This window comes from Netta rufina (assembly GCF_964035555.1).
Source record: "Netta rufina genome assembly, chromosome: 6".
Lineage (NCBI taxonomy): Eukaryota > Metazoa > Chordata > Aves > Anseriformes > Anatidae > Netta > Netta rufina.
Genome location: NC_140129.1, coordinates 27,037,005 through 27,053,555, shown reverse-complemented (window position 1 = coordinate 27,053,555; position 16,551 = coordinate 27,037,005). Strand labels below are relative to the sequence as shown.

General features: G+C 39.0%; 1 protein-coding gene across 1 annotated transcript in view; it reads left to right on the top strand.

Moving 5' to 3' along the window:
- Nucleotides 1-15,275, top strand: part of EPB41L5 (erythrocyte membrane protein band 4.1 like 5) — a 48,704-nt gene extending 33,429 nt beyond the window's left edge. The window contains exons 16-25 of the mRNA XM_084289599.1: nucleotides 4,161-4,327; nucleotides 5,177-5,271; nucleotides 10,080-10,208; nucleotides 10,862-10,923; nucleotides 11,585-11,695; nucleotides 12,109-12,202; nucleotides 13,186-13,263; nucleotides 14,170-14,211; nucleotides 14,624-14,757; nucleotides 15,144-15,275. Coding sequence (XP_084145725.1) covers nucleotides 4,161-4,327; nucleotides 5,177-5,271; nucleotides 10,080-10,208; nucleotides 10,862-10,923; nucleotides 11,585-11,695; nucleotides 12,109-12,202; nucleotides 13,186-13,263; nucleotides 14,170-14,211; nucleotides 14,624-14,757; nucleotides 15,144-15,201 — 970 coding nt within the window. The 3' untranslated portion in view covers nucleotides 15,202-15,275. The remainder of the gene's footprint in view (nucleotides 1-4,160; nucleotides 4,328-5,176; nucleotides 5,272-10,079; nucleotides 10,209-10,861; nucleotides 10,924-11,584; nucleotides 11,696-12,108; nucleotides 12,203-13,185; nucleotides 13,264-14,169; nucleotides 14,212-14,623; nucleotides 14,758-15,143) is intronic.
- The last annotated feature ends 1,276 nt before the right edge of the window (nucleotides 15,276-16,551 follow it).

Here is a 16,551-nt window from a genome sequence, read left to right as displayed (position 1 = left end):
AGAAATTTTTCTTTCATTCTTGCTGCTGTGCTCCAGACAAAATGAAACAGAACTATTTCATGACACACACCAGTCCTGCCATATGATTCATGAGGTTAATTGTTAAGTCAAAGGTGAAGACTCCAGCTTGGTGGCTCATCAGTACACTTGTAGGCCTTTAATAACATGAAGGACTGTCTTTACCATTGAACACTGTGTTTTCATATGTCTTCTGAAATTAGCTACTTTTAATTTGCAATAATCAAATGTGCAAAAAATCAGGTTGCTGTTCTACTGCAGAGTTCTGTGTTCAGATGTGCTTAATGTGAACATGATGGTGAGGCCACTGCAGGTCCTGGACAATGACTCAGCTATCAGAGAAGAATTGGTGAATTAGAGTGTAGCTACCACAGATAGCATATATCCTTCTTATCCAACTTATTATTGATATAAGTTGCATGCTTTTCCCATCTGCCTTTGAATCTTCCATACACTGTGAGAATCAATTTTGCTCTTTGCTGGACTTGTTTTAGGGTAACTTCATTGACTTTGGAAGAACTATCCTGGTTTCTACTACAGTGACAGCTCTCAGCAGCAAAATGAGAAGTTGTACCAAAGTAGCACATATTGATGCCTACAATATTTAGCTGCCTTTTTAAAAGGACAGGTCATGTGCACTAGGAATAGCATTCAGGAAGTGTACAGGTGTATTTCTAAACAGTGTAGTAATGACAGATCTCTGCTTAGTACCTATAAGGCTTCTGCAGCCAGCAACTTCTTATAAGGGTGTTTTTTCCTATTTCCTGTAGTTATTGGCTCGCATATATTATGATATCTATATATTCCAAAATCCCACAGAATGATAAACGAATGGGTAGGACTCTTCTTATTCTTCTATTACTTAAGAGGATTCCTGATCTTGTCATTCTTCAAACAAATGGGAGAACATAAAAATCTTAGAGTTTATAACCCTGCTTGACTGAAATCTGAATCACACATCCCTAGGATTTTTCCTTCTGTTTTCCTCACTACAAAAGGTAAATTATTTTTTTCCCCTGAATATTCTGCATTTTTGATAAGGGAAAGAAAATTCCTATGTTCATAACTGTTTGTATGGCTGAAACTGCTGGTATCTTTTATCAGTTTTTCTCATTGAATGTTTCCTGAAATACCTGGTAGACATTGATTCTGAAGACAATCATGCCTGGCACTTGTTACTATGCGAAGTTCAAATATCCTTTAGTGTGTGAGTAAATAGGGATATGTTGAAAGCTATATTTCACTCTTGAGTACTACATACTTACTGCTGTAGAAGTTGTACTTTATGTGGTAAGCCTTTTACTATTTCCCTCATAACTGGCATGACTGTTTTATTAGTATTTTGTAAGACAAGTCAGAAATTCTGTGAAGTGATAAAAATAGTATCTTGTGCTTACATACATAGTCTGGCCATTTCCTGCTGACCCTCTGAAGAGGATGAAGAATCTGGGGGGCCTCAAACAGTTTATTGCTCTTTGAACTTGTCCTTTGTGCCTGCAAATTCCAGTGGCTGAGGGTGTCCATGGTATGACTTGCCTTTTGTGATTGCCTATCTTAGGGTGGCCGAGTAGCTATTTCAGCAGGTAAAACGGCTCCTGTTTGAATCTTGGCTTTGGAAGGCTTCTCTCTAGTCTGCCTAAAGTTCATTCAGTTTCCCTGAGGCCTCACTGTGATGCAGTGATGAAGCTGCAGTGGCTCCCCCATGTCCTGCCCTTGCTACCTCAGCCAGTCCTCCATCCCACAGCACAAATGGCAGTAAGTTTCTCTACAAATTTCTGTTGCCTAAATACAAATATTCTACTTTTGGAGCAGCTCTGAACTTACTGAATTTTCCATTTGAATATTTCATCAGTTTTCAAGACTGCCTGTATCTCTAGTAGGCAAGTTTTTGAATCAATTCTCATATCTGTCTAGTAAATTTTACTGCAGTTGTCATTAGGGTGAAAAAAAAAAAGATAGTATAATTATTCTAGCTATTTTCTAATGAAGATAAATTTAATTTTTTACTCAGTTTCTCTCCATTGTGCTGCAATACTCAGGAAAGCACAAGAAGATTACAGTATGAAGAATGATACTGATGCTACATCAGCTCCCTTAGATGGAGTTTATAGGGGCTTATATGTACATAGTTCTTTCAGCACGTCATGGCCTCAGTACCTGCAAGTGTGCTGCAGGCAAACTCGGAACATCTGGTGATGATGGTTGTCATATTGAACATTCGGGTGACTATTTACAGAAATCTGTCAGAAAACGGGAAGAAAAATGTTGGCCTTGTGAAGGTTAGAAAACATTTTCCCTTCCATGCATAGTAGTTACCCTCTCTTATGGTAAGATGCAGAATTCCGTCTCCCTTTGCTGCCTTAATTGGAAGAGCGTCTATTCCTGCCCATTACCCAATTCTGATAATTGAAATTCTCTGTATCCCTTGCAAGGCTGCTGCTTGCTACTTCCCATTAGCGGTGCACACAGAGGCTATACAGTAGATTGAAATTTTCCTATTATTTGCTTTGCTAGCAGCTTCTCATTCCAATGCCTAGAGAATTGAGCAAGTGACCTCAGTTTACCTCACAACAATTAATTGTCTTAAGACGATTCGCACATTATTAGCACTTAAACAGTGGCATTGCGTGATCTGTTACAGAGGTATATATTTAACATTGGATTTAACTAGGATTCTTTTGGGTGCTTGAGCTGAAGGGAGGTTTTTTTCCTGGAGCCTCTAGTGACAACATTGGACTGCTTCCAAATTCCAGGGGCTGGAGGGAGAAAAGGGGCATTAACCCATTAGTGAGAAGCTGGTCTAAACACTAAAGTAGGAGGTGTCTCTGTCCGTGCATAAGGGTAAGTTCTGCTGGGGTGGGTACTTGCTTGGTTTCATTGTTCCCATCTTTGGGACAGAACTGTCAAAAGCGATACAAGAGCAATTTTCTTCTTAAGTCAGTATTTCAACCATGTTGTATGTAAATGTGATCCTTGGTCGAAAGGGGTGGCAATCAAACTGTGGTTGTATACACAGGTTGTCTGGTTAACCATTGTATTCTGCAGCAGCTGTTGTGTCTGTATTTGATAGTTTGCTGTTAACATAGCTTTCCTCAGCTTCCAAGAGATGGATGAGATTCCCGGCTGTTTGCACAACAAAAGCATCATAATGCAACTTTTGTTTCTTTTCTTTTTTTTTTTTTGGTTTGGTTTGGGTTTGCTATTTTTATTGTAAATACAGATGGTAAGACAAAAGGAGACGTTTCCATTAGAAAGCAAAGGAGGTGAAGGCAAGTGATCCTAAGAGAGTATGGAGTGCATGCTTTGGTTCGCCCAAAATACTGTGACTGCTAAGTTTTCATTCAAATCTCTGCCCAAGTTAGCAAAACTGAAACTAGTTATAGATATGTGTAACCATAACATGGCATCGATGCAGCCCTCTGCCATGGACCCTTCTATCCTTTGTCCAACGGTTGCACGAAGTGCTGCACAAATTAATAACTTTTTGTGAAGAGTATCAGCTTCCCTCCTGCATGCCTTTTTTTCTCAAGTAAAAATGCAGAAATGTACCTTGAGTCTGCTAAAAAACAAAACAAAAAAAAACACACAGCAACAACAAAACACTTCAAGTATTTGTTCCAAAAAGCACATTTACTAGCTGATAACTATCTTGTTTCTTAAAACAATTGGAGTCAGCTTGCAGTATGAGAATTAGAAATAACGTGCCACAGTGCATCTTTGCCTTCAGAAAGAGCTCGAGTACACACTGTAGGACTCAGCAAGACTGCCTGAAGATTTCCTTTCTCACAATCTAATTGCTGTGTTTATAAATCCCGGAGAGGTTTCCACAGAAACTCCCCTCCCTTTTTCTTCACTTCTTCCGTTGCTATGTGAGCAACAGACAAAGTACACCTGTTCTGCTGTGAGGTCAATTCTTCTAGAGATGTAAAGTGTTCGTTGTTTTTTTTGTTTGCTTGTTTGTTTGTTTTCCTTGTAAGCTCACCGAAAGCTTGGAACAGTTTCCTGGAAGAGTTTTTCCAGAATGTTTCTGGTAACCAGAAAACAACTTGAAAAAAGATTGCATGTGGTTAAAGCTTTTTCATGTTACAGAAAGAATGGTAACAGAATTCTGCCTATATCTGCCCATCTTTCTGCCTTTGCAGTGTACCTCTTGTTGATTTACTAGACAGCACGGAGCTGCCAGAAACTTGTGTTGATGATGCTGTAGGCCATCCCGTTGTTGGCTTGGCAACAAGAGAGTCAGAAGAATTTGTTAGTAGCCCTCATCCTGGGACGAAGGAAACTTCTAATGAAAAAACAGACTCTGATCGTAAGCAACCTTACAGATTTTTTTCCTGTTATTGTGGTGTGTGGGGTCAAAGTTACCTGATTGTATGGTTATGAGGCTGTTTCCATACAAAAATCCAAAACTGTTTTAGAGAGGTCCCTTAAATGCATGCACAGGGACAAATTTGCTTGCCAGTGGAATGCAGCTTCTCTAGTGTATGAAGCAGTGCATGCAGGAGTTCTGTAACAAAATGCTAATGACTTGTTTGCAAGGAGAGCCTGTTTCAGAATCAGACTTCCCTCTGAGCTTTCTAATGTTGCTGCCATTGTATTTGCTGAACTGTCCTTAACACTGCTTTCAAGAGCTGCCTTGTTTTGATTTTACTAAATTACAGTTTTTTTGCCACAAACTTTTCAAGGATTGCGTAAGACATCTTTAAGACATAATGTTAGGTTACGTAGGTTGGGATGACAAAGTTAGTCAGCTGTGGCCTGTTTCAGTTGGAAGCATCTTATTTCCAAGAACAGAGGTACAAGGGAAAAGTCACGGTTCTCTGTGGGGTCTGAGTAGCCACAAATACAGTAATGTGCTGCCATCTGAGCAATTACCTCTTGCTGCTTGCTCATTCACTGTAAAGATGGCTGGATAAATGAACATGCAGGAGGGTAGTGTTCTAGTTGAATACATATAGACCATAGAAATGAAAATTAAATTGAAGATTGAGCAAGCAGTTTGCTTTTTTTTTTTTTTTTTTTTTTTTAATTTTTTTAATTATTTTTTTCACCACAACTTCAGAAACCTTAGGATTAGCATTCAGGAATAACTCAAGAAGCAAGTTAACTACACAGTGATAACTTATTAGTAAGTTGTTGACATTTCTGTCTTTTTCAGCATTTGAAGATGCATTGCTAAAACTGAAACAACTGGAGGCAGAGTGCAGCAGCCCTGTGCCAGCTGACCGGCCCAACATAAACATAAACTTGCAGGTACTTGGGCACCCTTCGTGGCAGAGTCACTTAATTTTTTCCAGATAATTCTGAAAAGTCTTGTGCTTAACTTGGTCTTTTTGCAAGATCTTTAAGAACGTGAGTAATATTGAGGAATAAAGCAATATTTTGTTGTATATGAAACTCTGCATGATAGGGCAGTGAGATAAAGATGATGAGGCAGAAGTGAACGCACACACATGCAGACTGCAGCCTGGTGGAATTTTTTAAAATCTATGTGAGCAAAAAGTGTGAACACTTCAAATGTTTCTCTGTTGTTTTGTGTTGTGTGTTTTTTTTTTTTTTCTTGTAGGTTGCTAACTGTACAATGTTGTATCATTCATCCTCTTGTTTTAAAGGGGTGAGTGTTTTTTGTAATGTTTTTCAGTTGCATTCCATAACCTTTGCAGAACTTTGTTTTGATGTTTTGTTTTGAGGCAAGTTGGCTGCTGGTCGGTCCTTTCTGTTAAGTAGCTGGTTCTTACCAGCTCTCAGGAGGTGTTAGTGGAGGTTGTGATGTGTGTTTACACAGAGAGGAGTGATGGTTCAGTGCCCTGAACCGTCTGAACCACTGATGGCTCGGTGCCCAGGGAGAGGGGCTTCTAACCTTACTTCTCTTTGATTTTCCTTCCCTGGCTACCCTCATTCCTATGTCGCCTACAGTAATTGTTGGATGTTTTAATGAACCAATGTAATCTATGAAGTGACAACGTATAAACTATTTTTTAACATTTTTTTGGTTTTGAACTATTTTGTTAGTACCTTCTCCTCACTTTTTCTTCTAAAGTTGTGAATGAAATAGACTCATGAAGGAGGGGGTGTCAAAGAAATGCAAGAGCTGTAATGAAAATGAGTAATGTTAACCAGAAGGGTCGGAGAACGCAGGGTCCTCCCTTACAGCAGCAGAGAATTTTGATAAATTCGCTGATTGTCCTGTATGGGTCCAGTTGTCTGACATGCTTAGCTTTGCAGTAAAGCCAGGGCATGCGACTATGGTTTCTAAAACTCTAGCATATTAAAAAGTACTTAAATTGAACAGATCAGATTCTGGATTTAAAAAAACTGGGATTTAGTTTTCCCTCCAGGCTTGACTGTGAATAAATCGTGTTAAAAAAGAAAAAAAAAAAGGACAACTTAATCTGCTTCTCCTACATTAAAACTTTAGATGCTTTATTGCATTTTGAACAAGCAGAGAGAGTAAAGCAATCTGCAATACTAAGTCTGTTTGCAATACCCTACTGTTTGGGGGAGGCCTGAGGATTCATCTGCCTTTTGGTGAAGTTGGTGTGACTTATTCCAGCAATGATAAAATAAAACAGGTTCTGAGAGGGTTTTCTAGCAGTGTGTGCTGGGGTAAGCCTGTTCCTAGGCACTTGCTTGCCCCCCTGATGTGAGAAAAGGCTGGTGTTTTGGTGTACTTTTTGCTGCAGGCTGTTGTGCTCAAGTCCCCTTTAAGGACTGATGTCAGGGGTGCCTTGTGTACCTTTCTGCTTGGTGACTGCATTACAAAGATTACAGAGTCTCTAAGAAGATTAGTCAGCAGCCCGTAGGTCCTGTTATGCCAAAACACTGCCTCTGCATAAACTACAGCAAAGAATACCGCTTATTGCAGAATATTTTCTCCTGTTGAGCTCCATTTGAGTTCAAACTGAGAGAAAAAAAAAACAACAACAACATCTAGGAGGTTAAACGGAGAGAATGGAGCAAAATTGTATTAGTGCTTTTTAAATCATAGCTGCAATATAGTAAGCGAGATAAGATTCCTGTAACAAGCTAATCTAACAAGCAGATGCCAATCCAGCACATTCACAGTTATCCAGCTGCCATGTGAGGTGCCGAATAACTTTGGATAATAAAGGTTACAGATGCTGGGGTGATAAGACCCTGATGAGAGAGCAAGAACATTTGCTTAACTGTGAGAAATAGGAGGTGTATGGATGAACAGTATGCAATTTGATTCTTTCTTTGGAAAACAAAGACTTAGCAGCTTTCAGGAAGGAAGTTTAAATTGTTTTATGAAAATTTAAAAGGGCATATCATAAGTGATTTTCTTCAGGTAGAAAAGATTTAACAACTTTTCAGCCCCTATGATGTAATTTATCAAGAGGTGACTCGAGAGTGTTTGTTTAAAAAGGTAGGCAGATTAGAGACTGTCTCTGTGTGCTTCAAACTGCAAAGGCAAGTAGGTTATGGTAGTGCCAAATGAGCATCTCCCAGCTGCGACTAGAGGTAAAGGCTAATGATTTGGAAGTGTGTCCTGAAAGAGTGACCTAAGAACAACTATTGAAAATGCCTTATTTCCCTGACTTTGAAGTCTGCTTAATTTATATATGTATTTTTTAATTTCTGTACATGGTTGGGTTTTGTTTGTTGTGTTTTTATTATTATTCTTTCTTTATTTTTTACATAATGTGTGTATTGGCTGTCCTGCACCTAGTTCCACTGTTAACCTACTCATAAAAAGAGGTGTTTATGGCATCTTCTGCCTGGAAAAAATGGGACAATGCATCACAGTTGGCTGGAATGCACCAACTAAAACCTTGCAGTGTGCTTAGATCCTGGAGTTTGCTGTTACTTCAGATGAATGCAGTGTTAAGTGTTCTCTCTGGCAGTGCATAATTACAAATTTCAGCATTGTTCATCTCCCTTAAGTTTTACCAGTGCATAAGATACCGACCTATGTAGAAACAGTTGCAGTACACAAAAGGGTTGGTGAAGTGCATCAAAGGGAAAGCATTAGTTTTCTGCTTCTGAAAGCAGAGCTGCATCTTGAATTTCGTGACGCAATCAAATGCCAATGAACTGCTCACTCCAGCTCTGTTCATTAAAAATCTTGAACTTTTTTGTCAGGGGTCAAAGATGGCTTGCCAGCATCATCTTTACATAATTCTATACATGCAGACACTCCTGACTGATTTATTTGATAAGGAAATATTTATACTGTATCTGTGCCCTTTTAGAGAGGGAGAAATCTTTCTAGAATGAGAACTGGGAAGTGTGGAATGAATGGCTTCATTCTTCACAGCTGCTCTCTGCCAAAATCTGCTGGATGGAAGAATACAACTTTGTTGTTTCCAAGCTTTCCCTAATACAGTGACCAGATCTGACAAAAGGGAACACAAAGTTCTTAAATACACTGAGCTCTCTGCTTTCATCAGTTTCTGAAGTGGACTTATCCTGCAGTCAAAACATGAAGCTAAAGTACAAATATAGTTTGCCTAGTACATGGAAACAATAGAAATTCATAATGAGCTAGGATATTGACAAGCTCTAGCAGCTTTACTGTTCTACGTGGATAACTCAGTGTCTTGTAAATCAGACCTCTTGAGGCCATCTTATCATGTGTCAATTGCTTTTCCTTCTAACTTCAAGCTCTTTCTGTAAAATGGCAAAACACCATTGCCTTTTTTAAGCACAAAATTGAAATGACTGAAAAAAATGTATCTTTAGTATTGATGGAGATATTGCTGTGGTGATATGGAACTTATATTTTTGAATACATTAAAATAGATCTTAATAATACAAACCTTTTCAAAAGTTGGGAATGTAATTGCTAATAGACTAGCATGGCCCAATTAAATTGGTTGTTCAGATGGAGGAAAGTGAGAGGAACCACAAAATGGTGCTTAAAGCATCCGTATGCTGATGTGTTCTCAGTTAAAACAATCAAATTTACTATTTCATTGGTACTGGAACAGTGCCTTAGAAATTCTGTCCAGTGTAAGGATTCATCACAGTACCTTGACCGTATGGATCCTAATAATTCAATTTTAATTATTCCAGGCTTTTGCCAATTCCAGCAGTTTCTGTAAAATGAGTAAAAGGTAGTTTAGAGGGAGACAAGAAGGGGAAATGTTTTTCTCCTCCCTAAATACTGGAATCTAGACATTCTATTTCCTATTTCCACTTAATTAAAAAAAAAAAAAAAAGTGAAAAGTGGATAGAGATCTGTGTGAGGAACAGGTATTCTTCACCTTCTATTTTTAACTTCTGCCCTGCACTCTATGCAATGGGACTCATTCCTTCTGGACACGCTGCATTTCATGCAAGTAGCAGGCTGGTGCCTGCTGCAGTGCATGCTGCAGGAGCTGCTGGTGGAGCAGCCTCAGCCAGCGAGTGGCATATGGTGAGGAGAGCAGGGCTCTGTCTCCCCCTGCTGAGTCATACCCTGAGAAGAAAGGTCACAAGGTTTAGTTTCCACTCAGTTAATTAACTTCTGTCACTAATCAAATAGCAATTAGTAGATTGAATGCTTAATTAACATTTTATAATTAAGAAATGCAATTCACATAATGCAATATTCTCTATTGAAAAGGTATCTCGTTTTTAATTGTCCTCCTAAAGTATCTGCCTGCCAATTTATTCTGATATAATTAGCGATGGGAGAGGGAGCTAATAGCACATTAAAGCGTTGTCCTAATTTATAAGCAGATTTTAAGGTAAAAATCTTCCCAACTTGGTTTTGAAAATGAATTATCAATTTACAGTTAGGCTATAACAATATAATACGATGGCTGCTGTATTGATCTCAGATCAGTAAGCTGCTACATTTTGAGGGTCCACTGCTGCTCAGTTCTTCCACACTGTATTTTTAGCACAGCTTTTGGCATCTCTACTTTTAAGCATTGTGCTTTTTCCTGCTTTGTTTTGCTCTGATTTTCCAACTAAGTTTTGAAATGAGGAGATTATTTTTCATTTCAGTATAACCATTGCTTTTCCTCTCACTTGGAGCCTTGTTGTTATTAATAAATTCCAGTCCAGGATCTTCATGTGGGAACTGCTTCTAACAAAGGCTTTTTCATGTCCAGGATGAAGTGGTAAAGCTGACAGATAAATGTCTTAACAATGCAATTGAGAGCCCAGTAGCAGCAGCAGCATGGCTTCCAGCAGATATGAAAAGCAATATCCTGAAGGCCCAGGCAGAAGCAGGTCACAAGGTAAATACTCTAGTGATAAGGACTACAATGTTCTCAAATATTTTTTCTTTTTAGAACTGGTTGTGAGAGGGGTACCATTAATAATGTTCAGAAGATGCCCTTTTTCACTGTTTGACTCTGCAATTGCCTGGTATTGAAGAAGGTGCTTTGCAAATAAGGGTGCTCCAGGAGCTGAGGACCAAAGAGTGGCAGAGTAAGAGAGCCTTTCTTCACAGTGGTCCAGTGCTGGAATGGCTTGCCCAGGGAGGAATTGCAGTCCCTGTTAACACTTAAAATGTAGCTGGGTAAGGCCTTGAACAAACTAATCGACCTTTACATTTGGCCTCAATTTGAGTGGCGATTGAACCAGATAACATCCAAAGGATCCCTTCTAATCAAAAAATATTCTACAATTCAGTGAATAAGGCTATGCTTCTAGCATGTTCTAGTAAATTTTGTAGCAAATAATGGCTTTTTTTTTTTTGGTTACATTAATGAATTATCTACACTGAAGTTTTCACACTGAATTGATGTTTTAAGTCTTTGAGCAGTAAGTAAACATCACAGTTTCATGCTGGGAGGGAGACTCTTGGCTTTTTTCTGAATCTCTGAACTGGTATGAGAAATGGGAACAGGTATTAGAAATGCGTATTTTTGTTGTTTTTTTCTCTTAGGCTGTGAGAGAAGACAACCTGGCAGGTACCAAGAATTCCATTATTCAGGATGCTGCTGCCAGGTACTGTATAGATTTGGAAGAAAAGTGCAATCTAGTTATCCAAGTACAGCACTGAGAACCTGGAGTTCTGGAGTCTCAGTGTTCCATGTGATTTTGCAGTAACTCAGTGATCATTGCATTTTACCTTGTCATAGTGTAGTTTAACCTGGTAAGCATGAAGTGTTTCTAAAATGAAAGCCAGCAAAAACTACATTTGCAAAGCTTTGACATGTACAAGGTAAACCAAATAATCTTACTTTTTTCTCCCATACTTCAGTTTAATAAACATTGTTCCACCGGCAGCCTTGACCACTGCAGTTATTTCTGACACAAACAACTTCAGTGTGAGGAGTGGGGAAGTATCTATTTACGGTAGCTGTTTTTCAATGGAGATAAAAATCTGTGTACAGAAATCTGTCACAGCTGATTCCTGTGAATTACTGAATCTCATATGATCATTATTTTAGCTAAATTTCAGGCAATGAAAAAATAAGTGTTGCTTATCGTAACTATGTAATATCTTGACCTTTTATGAACATAAGCATGTATCAGACTTCAAAGAACACAAGGCAATATATTGAATAAAATGTGCATCTAGCAATTTCAAAACTGTGCTGTAGCAAGTGAAGAGCTTTCAGTGAAAAAGTACCTTTCTGTTTGTTTTTGTTTTTTATTGCACCAGGAACATTCTCCCCTCAGGCAAAACACCAAGTAGCTCCCCAGCAACCAGTCCAATATTTCAAGAACCAAAAGAGCTCCTGAAAATAACCCCTGCCTCAAACACCTTCATTCTGTAAGTGATTCATGAGAAAAATCTTGCTGGGATGAGTACCATGTAGAATTTATTATGAAACAGGCTTGAAAAGATGAGGAAAAGTGCTGAGCAGTTAGGGTATATCTAACTAAACAGGTTTATAGATGCATCTTTAAGTAGTGTTGCAACAGTTAATCAGTGTAGGCCAGGCCTCAGGGTGAGCATGCTATCAAGCAGTAAGCTTGGCTCTCTCATCTTTTGAAATGACTGAAATACCTGACATCCCCTGGCTCCAAGTGGGGAGATAAGAGGATAGCAGGGAAGACTTCAGTCCTGTGTAGACAAATTAGAAATAAGCGCTGAAAAAGCTGCTGAAGATTGAAGGTACTGATACTGTCGGGTCTATAGGACACTGGCTACATCTACTGATGAGAATTGTTTTCTCCTTCCAGTAACACATCAAATGAGGATAGTGCTGCCTCTAGCCACGAAGAGTTGTTGATTCCGGCTAGTCTGGCTCCAGATGAGGAGGCTGCTGTTTCAAAGGTATCACCACCACCTGTCAGCCTGGAAGGTTTCTGTTCTGAGCTACTGATGCCCTCAGGCAGCCACAACAGACCTTACTGCATGCCTGTCATAACACAGTGAATACCAGTCACTGGTGAATACCAAAGACTGCTTTCTGGAGCAGAGACAGACACTGTATACATTGCTCTGAAGGATGTATGACTCCTGTCAGGTTCTTTGCCTGGCACTTGTTTTTCTAAGCTGGTTGGACATGTTTCTCACTTCTCATTTTTTCTTTTGGGGAGCCATTTATATCCCAATAATTTGGTGCTCTGGGGAAGAGACTGCAGGGATGAAATTCTGACATACGCAGTTTCTGTCAAAAAAAACATGGAGGGAAAGGTTTAAATTGAAATGTTCAGTTGCTGTATTTTGGTTGCCTTAAGGGTAAGGTAGTCTTTTTTTTTTTTTTTTTTTTCTATAAACGGACTCTGTGAAACACACATAACAATCTGTGCAGCGCTAAGGGATCAACTTTTGTTTGTCCCTTTCCAAAACAAAAGGTGAGCCCAAATTGGACTTGGCTATTATTTCAGCAGGCGGAAGGGTTAATCTGGAAAACTAAAGCAACACACCCTTTATCTGTCATCTCTTTAAACCAGTATTATGTAATTTATTCCACTGAATAATTAATCACCTTCATCTTCTGAGTTCAGATACTCACCTTGCAGACCTCACTGACCTTTTTGGTCAAATGGTGCAATACTTCATCTTTGCACAGGAAAAAAGGGCAGTTTAACAGCTTACATGGCAATGACATTACTTTCAGCATATTATGGAGGAAAAGTGAAATAAAAGATCATTAAAAAAAAAAATCACACGACAAGATTGGAGAAAACAGGCCTGGTGAATGGCAGTGTTCAATAAGGACACCAGTGCATAATGCAGGAAGCCACTAGAGTATTCAGCAAACCTATCTATTTACTATTGGGAATTCAATTCAAAACTGATTTATTCCATAGAGCACTCCAGATGACCAGGACGTTTCCTTAACATCACTGACAGAGAATCTAATTGACTTTACAGAAGCCACACCTCGGGTAAATGTATTTCAAAACCAAACTTCTTCCCTCCCACATAAAATGGTTTTTACTCATAAACTCTGTTCTGGCTTTAGTATCTGTCCACCAGGCTTGGACCTGCTGCAGTGGACTGAAGTGGTGGTTCACCTGGGTCACTGCATGTGTCACCTGCCTTTTAGGGTGGATGGTGTAAGGCTGTATAAGTTCGTAAGGGAAGTGAAGCAACCTGAATTGTTTTCAGGAGTTACCTTGTATCTGTGTTACAACAGCCTTTAGTCTTATTTTCGTATGATGCAAGTGCCAGCCTGCTTTATCAGACTTCTAGATATATAGAGTACCTTATATGTATATGGCTGTGCAGCTATATATGCACACGTTATATACATACACACACAATATATTTACATGTGCATATATATAAAAAATTGACAAATATTTTAATGCAAATAACTTCTTAATACAAAGCTTTTAATACAAATAAATGCTTCTATATTGAAATAAATTAAAAAAAATGCACTGGGGAAAAATGAGCTATACTGTGGGCACTGAAGAAAAAGGGAAGGAGTAGGACCATAAACTGTTCACAGAAGTGTACTTTCAGTTAACTGTGTCCTCAAAGCAGAAAATAATAATGGGTTCAGTTGCCTTTTTGAAGGGAGCTCTATGCTGAAACTGTTTTCAGTGAGTTTCTGTGAGTGAGCAGGTGTTAGCCATATGCTGCGTGGATGTGAATTACCTTTTTGTATGAAGTCACTTCACCTATAGCTAATCACTAGCATGGTTCAAAGATCTTTTCTATAGGGTAGCAGATTCTGACTGGTGATTTACAAATATCTGATATTGTTTTAGGCAGGCATTATTATTTCAGGAATGTTCTCTGTTACTTCCATCCTGTTCTAATGAGCTTTTGTTTGTTTTCTGTAGGTGTCTCCCCAGCCCACGATAACACCAAAGTGGATAGTGCCAGTGAGTTATTGAACCATTCCTTAACAATTTGATATGAAGCATTGAAGTGGCAAATTTAAAAAGAGAAAGTTTTTGTCATGATTAAAAAATGGGACCTTGAATAAAATACAATAATTTGTGTTAATTTGAAAGCCCATGCTTTCTTTTTTCATCAAACGCAGCAGCCCAAAGCTGAAGCAAACCAATCCAGGTTGATACTGAGATATCCTATTAATACTTAAACTCCGCTTTTGCTTTGTTTACATTACAGGTAAATGTCGTGAATTTTCTTGAAGCACTTGCATTTAGTGATGCCCACCCTAGAACTTGATGAATCTTAGTTTTCTGTTGTAAATAACCATACTGAATAATTATTATGTCGTGTGCTAGCAGGTTTTTATTATGGTTTCCTGTTTCTTTCTCCCCAATTCAGACTGGACTGATTTCCAATGGGCCTTTGGGAAATGATGTTGCCTTAGCTCTGAAAGCAATGGAAGGCAGCACAGAGGCTCTGTTGCCATCAGCTGGACAACCACCATCCCAGCAGACACCTGAAGTCCTTGCAAGGTAAGTTCCCAGCATTCACATCAGAAGTATGCATGTGGAGAATGTATGTGCTCTTTCTACTTCCATTTCAATAGCTGTAGTTAGCAGTGATGACCAGGTCTTTCAGTGAATCCCTGAAGAAAGGGAAAGCTTCAGTGGGCAGGATGTGGATGGCAATGATGCTACTTACTGCACTACTGGAACTTGGTTTGGTTTGCCCTTCTGGTTGTCCATTGGAAAGGTTTATACATTGGTTTTGTTAGATTATGAAGGAACAGGTATTAATACTCTTATGAACTATACTCATCTCTTAGTTTTGCTCCCAGCAATATCTTTTGCTTTTTAAATCCCTTATGGAAGGGATTTTTGTAGGAATGTATCCACAGAGCCTCATTTTTCTCTTTTAGCCCCGTCACTGAGGATTCTACAATAAGGACGAAATGTTTACTCACCACTGAACTCTAGAAGAAGGAGTTTCTGCACTTCCCATCTTGTAAAAACTCCAGTCTTCTACAAGCAGCCGTTTTGAAAAACTTGCTTGGGATCAAACTCTTGCTGAACGGGACAGAAGCAGCCAGCTGGTTTGCTAGGATCCAGGAAGAGACTTCCACATTTATTGCAATCTAACTGGAATTATAATTTGAACCGGAATATAAAACCACATGAAAATCTGATGTTCTCCTTAGAAATGAATACCACACTGGAGCTAGTTCTGAACATGCGGAACAAAATCTACTTGTGTTCCACTCACACTAGATTTAGTCTTTCTTACCCTGTGCTGCCTCTGAAGTGTTAATGGCAAGTGATCACTGTGATGTTAGCTATATAGTGTTTGAACACCACATCCCTGACCTTTGTAGAGTATTATTGGGAAGATTAGGAGAACTTGTAGGGCCATCTTGTGGCCATACTTTATATGGTAGTTCTCGGTAGTGATAACTATTTGATACAGCCAAGGTAATTTTCTTCTGTGTGATTAATCCCACTGGTTTTCCTTTGTTTTAACAACACATATGCTCCTTTTTGGCCTTAAAGATCTTAATAATCTTTGCACCTCTTGTTACAGTACCTGGAAGGAATGAAAATCTAGTCCATCAGTGACCAACTACTTTGACTGGATTTGAGCTGCTCATTGCAAGCAGGAAAAGGAAAATTAACCTGCCAAACAACTTTTAGCATTAGCAGATTACAGCAGAGGTCCCACATTTTTTGACACTGGTTACTTTATTTTCTGTGTGACCCAAGTACATGTATTTAGGCTATAGATATGGGGGGTTGTTTGTTTGTTTTAAATGCTGAAGCAGTGAAGGTATGAGTACAGCTTACTTCAGGAACTGCTTTGAGGTTAGTTCTGTTGCCATTCAGGACTAGGAAGGAAAAGACTTTTCCTATTTGTATTCATATTGTTCCTAGATGTTGTTTCCAGATGCTGTGAGATGCTTACCAGGCATGTTATGGCCTGACAGTACAACCAGGTCAGTTCTTACCACCTTGAGTCCTGTTCCAGTTGTATATGGAACAAAGAAGAGAAAGAATAAGGTGAAAATAGGAGAAAAAGTCGAAACATTCCCAAAAGTAGTTCACCTGCTTCCTCTAGTAGGAAAGCAGGGTTCTTGCAAGAGCATGCTCCACAGTGCTGGTGAAGACGTTTCAGTGCTCAAGTGAAGTACAGGATACAATATTCACAGTTTGAAGAGATCATTTGAGTCCCAGGCAGCAGGATCCCCACATGAAGGTGTAGAGGTGAGGGCACATGGACACTGGAAGTGTATCCTGTGAAAATATCAATGCAGAGTTAGAGGAAGGAGAAGTGTA